At 42.9% G+C, this 9,685-nt stretch overlaps 1 protein-coding gene across 1 annotated transcript; it reads left to right on the top strand.

The window, feature by feature from the left end:
- Positions 1 to 5: 5 nt before the first annotated feature.
- Positions 6 to 9,346, top strand: LOC134095329 (uncharacterized). The gene is made up of 4 exons (XM_062548780.1): positions 6 to 38; positions 6,426 to 6,652; positions 6,804 to 6,900; positions 8,885 to 9,346. Exons 2-4 carry the CDS (start codon positions 6,429 to 6,431, stop codon positions 9,344 to 9,346), a joined length of 783 nt encoding a protein of 260 aa, XP_062404764.1. The 5' UTR covers positions 6 to 38; positions 6,426 to 6,428.
- The last annotated feature ends 339 nt before the right edge of the window (positions 9,347 to 9,685 follow it).

The raw sequence follows: 9,685 nt of genomic DNA, 5'->3' as shown, positions 1-9,685 counted from the left end.
CCTCCATTGCGTGTGCGGAACTTGTGTCCGGCATCCAGGTTAGAGCAAACGAGAGTCTGAAGCGCACTCAAGTTCAAGAGTGAGTTGGCTATTGAGGGGGAAATTCAGCTGAAGCTTATCTCATATGAAGTGAAGAATAGTAGGCTAGCCTAGCCTGGTGTAGCGTTGCTCTGTGTAGCCTACACAAAAAATATGACTAGGCAACACCCAGAACAAGTACGATTCTTTAACACAAACTCTGTTTTGTTGACTTAATCATGTTGACTTCGAAGCAGGCACTTTACTTTGGATAGACAATAATACACCTGTGATTAACGTGAACAAATCTGGACTTGAGTAACATTTGACACCTCCGATAATATTGTCCTAACTTAATAATCATCATGTGTGTCATTTTATCAACTAATTTGCACACAAGGATTGGATTTTTAAATTCATGAGAAAAAAAACAAACAGGGCTAAACCAGTTTAAACCAAACCAAACAGGAAATTTGGAACTTCACCAGAAAATCTAAGGTTCCAGCAACCCTTACGGGGGTCATTAAAGTAGATTAGGCTACTACATTACATACATGCCTACTACTAAGATGGGATGCGTTGGATATATTAATAATCACCTTGTTTCATCAGTTTGACATTTTTGGCTGTTCTTGCACGAGAATTTAGGCAGACTACCTATAGGCCCTATACCTTTTTTGGGGGGGGAAAGTCATGGGTAATAATCTGAGGCTGGTCAGTTTTATCATTTGATGCATTGGGAAATGTTCTAAAGGCATTTTAGACAGGGTCAATTCACAAAATCAGAACCCCGAAGGCATTTTGTGATTATTTGTTATACAACTTTTCTAAGGGTATTAAGGGGTGCTGAATCCAAATTTGCGGTAGGCCCATATGAAGCTCAAAAATTACCCAAAATGCCTCAAAATGGACAAATTCAAAATGGCCGCCACCGCCAGGCTGAAATCTGTTTTTCAGTAGGCCTATATCTTTTTGACTAAACAAGGTACAAACATGAAATAAATGTGCTTTTATAAGTTTTCCTACATGGGCAATTCAATGCCATATTCAGATTTTAGATGTAATGTGAAGAAACTGCTTAAATATTGCAAATATAGTTGATTTTAACAATGAATAATTACTCAGTTGTTATTATTATTATTATTATTATTACTATTACTATCATTGTTGATATTATCAGGCTGCTTACTCACTTTGTATTTTGTTTTGAGGTCAAATGTACAAACAAATACAAAAAGTTACAAACTTTAATGAAATGTTCACAGGTTTTCACAAATGGGGAATTTAACATCCTGTCAATAATCACACAAGTAGAAAAACGTGGTCATAAGTGCTAAAGAAGTCAATCAAAAAAGATCCAAAAGCAGGAAGATCCATGGATCATGGTGATATTCATTGAACTAATCACAGTAGAAGTTACAATGACAGCTTACTTGCAGTCCTCTTCAATGTTCTGGCAAGACTGTCGAGTTTCCTGCAGTTGCATGCATCTATACGTTCCATGCGACTCTTTCTGAATAGAATAGGTTAATTAAAATAGAATAGAAAGATCAGTACAAGTACAAGTATTGGAATATTCTACAAATGTGTTAATTCTTGTACACAATGATCAACATCAGCTAATTAATTCCCTATACACATACTGTACCTGCAGCTGCAGCGTTGGCTGAGGCACCCCTTGGTACACCCACATGAAGTGAACTCCCTGCAGGCTTTAGGCATAGGTGGCAGAGACATTAGCCGTGGCACTAATTGACCTTCCTCGTGCATCCATCCCATTTCATCCACTGGAGGAAGATGAGGATGTGGCAGATGAGCTTGGTTCCATATTGTCGCTTGATAGTGTGAGCGCATGATATGAAACTTCACTGCATCTGAGGTTGGAGGCAGAGTCTCTTGTGGATGACCTTTGCAAAACAGCTTTACTCTTGCTTTGTTGCATGTATCAAGCTCAGGCACACCATACATCTTACAGATGAATTTCTCTGCTGAATTCACAACATCTTCAGTGAGAGAGCCCTTCCCAAGGCCAGTAAGATCAGTGTGATGTTGCTTGAACACCTGCCAGGCTGTTTTCTTTCCGTGACCGCTGAACTGAGAGACACTATCACAGCCAGTGATGGCATGGAAGGCAAGGAGTGTGTCCACTTGATCATCAGAGAGTAACTTGCGAATGTCATGTACTGGAAAATACTTTGGATCCTTTGATGTCCCGGCTTTCATGTAGAGATGGGTACATCCAATTCTGTCATGATGTGCTAGAAGTAGAAGAAGCACGTCTGTGTCACGTCCGGACACGACTATTGTGTCCATGGGAGCCTGGATACAGTGCAAAATCAGCCGCGTATCAGCCTCTTCATGGTCAGCGCTCAGAGAGGAGATTTCAAGTTCTGGATCTGATGACTTGATGGTGGTCGCTTCAGCAAACCCACCAGATACTACGACCACTGGCTCATATTCTGGGCTGTGTTCTATAAGATGGTTTGAGAGTAGTCGAGCGAGATCTGCTTTGTTCACTTCCAGTGCCATGAAGCTTGACCAGTCTGCTGGAAGAAGAACAGAGTCATTTACGATCTCTCTGCGTTCTGGTCGGTGGCGCTGTTTACGCTTCTTTCTTGTGCCTGTTTTGATGGATTCGTCATGGTACCTGTCAAAGACTACATCAACCCTCTGGTACTTCTCTGCCATCTTCAAGACTGTGTTAGCAAACTTGTTGGCATAGTTGCCGAATGTTGTGATGTGTACAAGTGCTTGGCCATCAATAAGTAAGCAGCTGGGTTCCTGAAGGGGCACATCTGCTGGGGTTTGAATATGTTGTGTCAATATATTTGCTAATAGAGATTTGTTTGTAGAATGTAGACTGCCATTAGTTGCGGCCAGAGATGGCGGGATGAGCATGAGTTCATGCTGAAGAATATTTTCCAGGTCTACCTTGCGACCTGCTCTATAAGCTGTGATGAGCCTTTGTAGAATCTGCCTGTCCACTTTGATAATGTTTTGCTTGTTTTTGGAAAGTTGCATGACTTCATACAGAGAAGCAAATGTTTTGGCTTTATTCTTTCTAATGGGTGACTTCAGATCCAAGTGCTGGTCACTATCTGGAGGTTCACACAGACGTTTTTCCACAAACACTTTCATTTGTGCCTGTCCGAAGAGTTCTGCCCCAAGCAGAGATTTTTGAATCTGGGGTGTGACCACATCCTTGTTGATGATGTTCTTGAGTGTGTCCCCGCCATCTTGAAACACACCATGCTCTTTCAAATGATAGAGATATTCTGCTTTCATCCACATCATCTCTTTCCATTCTACTCTTTGTGCACTCTGTGTGTGTGTACTCATCGTCGTCATCTGTTGTCAGTCTCAGCATCACTGTTGTCTGAGAAGCTATGACTGTTCTCAGATTATACGACAGTGTCCATCTACTAAGAGATGTTGGTATCCTGGTGATACCTACTAGGCCTCCACTCTTTTTTCCTGTAGCGTTTAGCCACTCTGTACTTTGATCCGCTGAAACCTGATTGAAGCATCGATCACTGCGTTTAACCACAAAGTTGCCTTTCTGAAACTCAAGGAGGATTTCTGGTGGGAGAGCAGACATCTCAGCCAGGTAAACAGTACCCCATCTGGCGTAGTTGATATGATCGTACCTGAAGAAGAAGGGCAGCATACGTTTGAAAGCATAGAGGTGGAGATCCCACAATCCATCACGTTGTGCTCTTGTGAAACAGAGTAGGATGCTGACCATAGTCATATAGTTCCACCAGAATGCAGCATTCGGGTCATCAACTGCAAGTGATGCAGAAAACTCTTTCATGGCCTGCTGGAATCGGTCTTTTGTCAGTTTGTCGACCATTTGTGCGATGTGATCAGCATCTATGGACTGGCAGAGATCTACAAGTTCAGCTCTCAGTGTAACATCAACCTCATCCAGATGTGTGTAAAGCTGTGGGAGTAGTAGTTGCCAAAGAGCCTGCAGGGTAAGCTTGTGGGTCCTCATAGCACGTGCATACCCTTTTCCTGCCATGACATGCTGAGCAGCATTTGCTCCCAGAAGATCACACTTGACCCATAGCTCCCTAAGGCCAGAATCAACCATGTGTTGTCCTATCACACCCAGGAAGTTCATGGCAATGTGAAGGCCTCCAAGGCAAGGTATAAGCACGTCCTTGTATTCTTCTACTGACCACTTCAGTTCTAGCAACTTCGGGTAAAGTGCCTCGTCCACTGTCAGAATGACATGCTGTTGTTCCATTGATTTGGAGATATGGAGCACTCGCTTGACGACTGTGTTCAGTGTATCAAGTTCAGATGCAGGAGCCTGGATGATAGGTAGGTACCCTACTGTAGTTTTCTCTGGGTTGACTGTGCTTGCCTTTTGATTATACAATGTCCAGGAAGGCTTTGGTTTTTGAGATGTCTGAGACATGAAGAAGGCCATGTCTGTAGCTTGTGCTTTCTGTGCTGCGGGACATTGTTCAGATGACTGTGTGAAACAGTTTGCTGCTAATACACCACTATTTGGCCTCTCTGTGATTCCTCTCTTTGGTGCAGGTATAATATCAGTCATTGCCCTGGGGATGTTGAGGGTGTCTGACCTCAAGTAAAGATCAACTCCTTCAAGGAGATCACCTTCAGGTGGACCACGTTGCCAGGCAGCCACTTGAGTGGCATGGAATGTCCCTTTTCCGTCCAGAGTGTGTTCGTTGATGTCAACATTGGGGCGCGGTTACATGCACATTCATACTCGAAGTAATCATTACTCTGATTATGATCAGAACGTTGAATACTCCGGTCTACATGCAAATAAGATAACAAAAAGAAATCGGATGTCATGATCTGATTCCATGCGCTCTGACCTCATTGGGTAGCCTAGACCTATGTTTTCTTCAGTTTTAACAGGGAGGTTTATTATTTTGGAAACTATGTAATGCTCTGAAAGCTCTGTCTTTTGATACACTTCATGCACAATACACACACGAACACCACGGCAACTGTTGCTTCGGGCAACCTAACTGTCAAACTCAACTAGAAAAAATGGATCCGCATACAGCACAAGTGCTACAGATACTTTTATTGGCGTTGCTAAAACATTTAATGACTATTAGCCAGGCACTCGTTTTAATCCTGCAAGAGTGCAATGCTTTAACAATGCTTTGCCAGCAGCGACGCATAGCCACGTCCCGTAGATTGGCACTTCTAGGGACAGGGGCCCTATCATCCCAACGACGCCCACGAAAGATGTGGATGAAAGTAAGGGACACCAATTGGTGGTACAGGCAAGTTCTCCTCCAGTACGATGATGAAGACTGGAAGGCAAATTTCCGAATGACCCGTCGTTCATTCGTAGGGATGTTAACCGGTGACTGTTTGACCGATGGTTGACCGTATCCACGTTAGCCGACCAAAGTTGTCGCTAGTCGGTTAAACAAAAAAAAAAAGAGGCATCTTTAAATTAGGCTAAAGACAGTGGACTAAACGCTACTACAGCTAGCCATCTCATTCCAAGAAGATCTTTTTTGCGTGAAGTTATCAAATGATCCCTCTCACTCAATTTTTCATAACGCCTGCTTGTAGGCTAGGCTACGTAATAAACCAATAAAAACAATTGGCACGAGGTTACAGCGGTGGCCGGTGCGTCTTTTGCAATCTGGAAGTGTGCCGTTTTATCCATTGGTTTTATCATGTTGCAGTCTAAGCAACTTTCCGCATAAGATGGGCTTAAATTTGGAAAGACATTACATCTACATTTCAGGAAGGGTCATCAATGGTAACAGATAAGGTAGGCTAATGATCATCTTTCGTTATTGTTGTTAGCACTTCCTCAAACTAAGCTGCGTCTCTTCGGAGCTGTCATTTTCATAAGTGAGCCGTTTCAGCCATTTCAGCTTCAAATGAGCTTCTAACGCTAGACAAACGCCTTTATTTGCAACGCGATCACCTTGTACCCAAACCATTTTCGGAGCAAAGGGACATTTGTCCTCCATTTACAAGCTCCTTGGTTTGCAGGACTCATTGGCGCTGTAGGATTTAAAAAAGTGACGTGAGTGAAAGGGCGGCGCCGGGGCTGTGTGTATGAGCGTAGGACAGAGAGATGAGAGTTGGGAAATTGCGTGGCTGTTATTTCAAATAGTATAATTTATTTTAAACGAATCGGTTAACCGGTTTCAACCGGCTAATGAGCCTCGGTGGTCGGTCAAGAAAATGTTTAGTTTTCGCCATCCCTATTCATTCGTCAAACTTATGAACAACGTGATGAAGCCGCAGGAGAACACCGTGCACCGACCCATTCCGGTAGAAATGCGAGTGGCTAGTTATCTATAAATTGGCTAGCTGCTGCGAGTATAGACTCGTAGCCAATCAGTTCGGAGTTCATAAGTCCACGGTCATGAATTTCGTTGTTTTGCAAGGGTATGGTGGAATCCGCAATACACAATTTCATCAAGGTACCAACACTTGAAGAGGCAAAAACAACAGCCCGGCATTTCAAAGATAAATTCCATCTGCCGCAAGTAGTTGGATGCATTGACGGAACTCATATCCCTATACTTCCCCCCAGCGATGGCTACAAGGACTTCGTAAACCGTAAAGGTTGGCCGTCCTATGTTCTTCAGGCAGTGGTGGACAATGCATATTGGTAAGGGCCCTTATCCTGATTTTAGCTATCGTTAAGTCTTATTGACAACCAAGGCATGACCTCTTCGCCATACACATAAATGCATTGTTTACATGAAATGGGTGCAAACATGATGACCAATACAATTGTTTACATCTTCTATTCCCACCAGTTTTTGGAACATCAACTGTAAAATGCCAGGGAGTGCCCATGACGCCAATGTTTTAAGGCAGTCCACATTATTTGAAAAGGCACATCAGCTGCCAAAGGTGGGTTAAGTTTACACTGACTAATGACATATAACATAGGCCTACACTGCAATGACTAGACAGCTCGCAGCACTAGGCAAAGCAAAATCACACTATGAGACATAGCCTTTTCAAAAATCACCAGACATACTACAACAGCTAGCCTACCTAACAGGGCACAGGCGATTAATCCTCCCATGCACAAGCTAGCTTGCATATACTATACTTCCTTAGTAAACATTTCCAAACACCAAAAAAACATAACTATAACCGATATTCCACAAATTGCCACGGCGGGCTGAAGTAAAGAAACAAAACTGTAAACCCATGAACCTACCAGATTTGCAAAACAGCTATTTCCAAATAGCCTAGTAGCAAGCTTGTAGTAGGCAGTCAGCTAACGGTAGATGTTTTGGGCGCAGACTCTCAGCAGAAATGATCTTACAATAATTCCGTTGTTTGGTCCCTGAATATATAAAAATAAACTACATTACTAGATATCTACATCTGCCACTAGGCATACTGAGTCTATATTTAATCTTCTATCATACACTTGACTTGACTGCGACGACTCTGAAACAAAACAAGCACAACTGTCACAAACCCGCGAAAACTTTCTTTGCTACTGCTAGCTTTTGAGGTCTTCACACTTGACAGGCGCTGTACTGCCACTTACTGGACAAATGATAGAACTGATAGCCACTGTCCTTGAGCCAGACCCTCAAATTTGGCTGTCAGTACCACTTCAAGGCAGTCTCCATAATAAGCCTACGGAGAGTTTCATTGCAGGCGAATAGGGTAAAACAATTATCTAATAGATATCCCAACAAAACTTCTTCAGCTGATAATTTAGGCTACATTTAGGCAACACTTTTTTGCATTGCAAGTTTTCAGAAATGTCATGTATGTAAAAGAGGCATCACACACTTAAATATATGTTATGATCATCTAAAATGTGGCTGTACCGGTATCCGCCGTTCATTCCGACATACCAGCACTCCGACATTGACGTCCAATTGTCGTAGTGGAGTCATGTCTCCTTATGGGAAAAAGTCCCACCACTCCGACATATTTTTTTTTCATGGTCGCAGTGGCGGTATTTAACTTTTTTTTTCAAACAACGTGCCATTCCGACATGAGGTAATTAATAGGCTATTAATGTTACAGTTATTATTTTCCTGTCACTTCGTCTGTTTTATGACCTAGAAGGTTGTATTTGGCATCTGTGGATAGCTCTAGCTCTCCTCTTTTATCTGACATGCAAGCCATATATTTTTTACCATGGTTTCACGAGTAGCCTAAATCAAACGAAAGTAGCGGTAGCCGAAGCTATATGACATTCTTATTTGTTTGTCACTTCGTCTGTTTTTATAACACAAAAGGATCGATGTGTTTGGTATCAATGGAAAGCTCTGTTTCTCCTCTTTCATTTGATATGCGTGTCTGTTGCCTGCGATGCCTGGTCCCGGAGTAATCCAAGCGAGAGCAGTGGCTGCGTGGAGCAATATAGACTGTAAATATGATAGGCCTATACTTTGATTTAAATTCATGATTTTATTTTATTTTCATACTTGATCGTACAGACACTGTCTAGTCTCGTTAAAGCCCCGGTTCTGCTCTTTCATGCAATATAGGTCTCATCTCGCTATGACTAATAATCGCGGAGCAATGTACAGAGAAAAATGGGTGTGTTTTTTGACGCACTTTGCGTCCGTCGGGCTCATAGGGTCCGTTAAATTGTCTTGGAAAAAAATAGGATTTGTAAATTGTCGGAATGGGGGTACTAAAATGTGTCGGATTGGCAGCATGTCTAAATAGCAGCATGTCGAAATAGAGGCATGTCTAAATGGAAGCATGTCGTAGTGGTGGCATGTCTGAGTGGCAGCATGTAACCGGCTGTACCATAAGGGTGAACAAGTAAAACAGTGCATATAAAAAATTGCTTATATTATATATTACATTCTTGGATAATACTAATTATCAGCTCATTTACATGCCGTTTCAGGACCCGATAAAGATTGATGGGACAGAAGTAGATTTCTTCTTGCTTGGTGATCCAGCCTACCCTTTAATGGACTGGCTCATGAAAGCCCACATATCCTCCCCAAGGCTAACTCCTGAACAGGAATCATTCAATGTGTACCTCAGTGCAGCTAGAACCACTGTAGAGGTGGCATTTGGGAGACTGAAGTCAAGGTGGAGAGTTCTACTGAAAAGGAGTGACTTCCATTATACCCTGTCACCTTATGTGATTGCAACATGCTGTGCACTTCACAACTTCTGTGAGCGCGAAAACGAACCGATGATTCCGGCTTGGACGGAAGAGGTGGGGATGTTGGAGCAGGTACATGCTCAACCTGCTGCTCGACCTCACAGTGCTGCAGAAGCAAGTGGTGCACAGCGGATAAGACAGGCGCTGACCACATACATGGCAGCCCACCATCCCCTCCGGCATCGGGAGCTGTAAATCGAATAAATTACAAAATACCCACCCACACCTTGTCTTTTGGATGATTGGTTGAGTATAATAACCCTAACTAACATATCAGAAGCTTGGCTAGTTAATGTGTTGTGGAGATGTGACAAAGACAAATATGTTAGTACAGTAAATTTGATTTATTTGGTCAATTAAAATTATAAGGTTCCAAATTGCGAGTGTGCTCATCCGCCCCAGGACCAGGATAGTAGCCTTGATAAAAGCGTTGGGGGGGGGGGGGGGGGGTTGCAGGGGCATGGGTGGTGGCTGGCGGAGAGCCTGGAGACCCTCCATAAGCAGCGACATCATTCTTGTGTTTCTGTCCAGGAT

This window comes from Sardina pilchardus, chromosome 11 (genome assembly GCF_963854185.1).
Source record: "Sardina pilchardus chromosome 11, fSarPil1.1, whole genome shotgun sequence".
NCBI classification, from domain to species: Eukaryota; Metazoa; Chordata; class Actinopteri; order Clupeiformes; family Clupeidae; genus Sardina; species Sardina pilchardus.
Note: the sequence above shows the minus strand (reverse complement) of the source record. Positions and strands in the feature narration are given on the sequence as shown.

Excerpts from the sequence above, each read along its gene's own strand:
- LOC134095329 (XM_062548780.1), top strand. The coding sequence starts at position 6,429 with ATGGTGGAATCCGCAATACACAATTTCATCAAGGTACCAACACTTGAA. Across the intron at positions 6,653-6,803 it reads GTGGTGGACAATGCATATTG|TTTTTGGAACATCAACTGTA; the intron begins GTAAGGGCCCTT and ends TATTCCCACCAG. Across the intron at positions 6,901-8,884 it reads AGGCACATCAGCTGCCAAAG|GACCCGATAAAGATTGATGG; the intron begins GTGGGTTAAGTT and ends ATGCCGTTTCAG.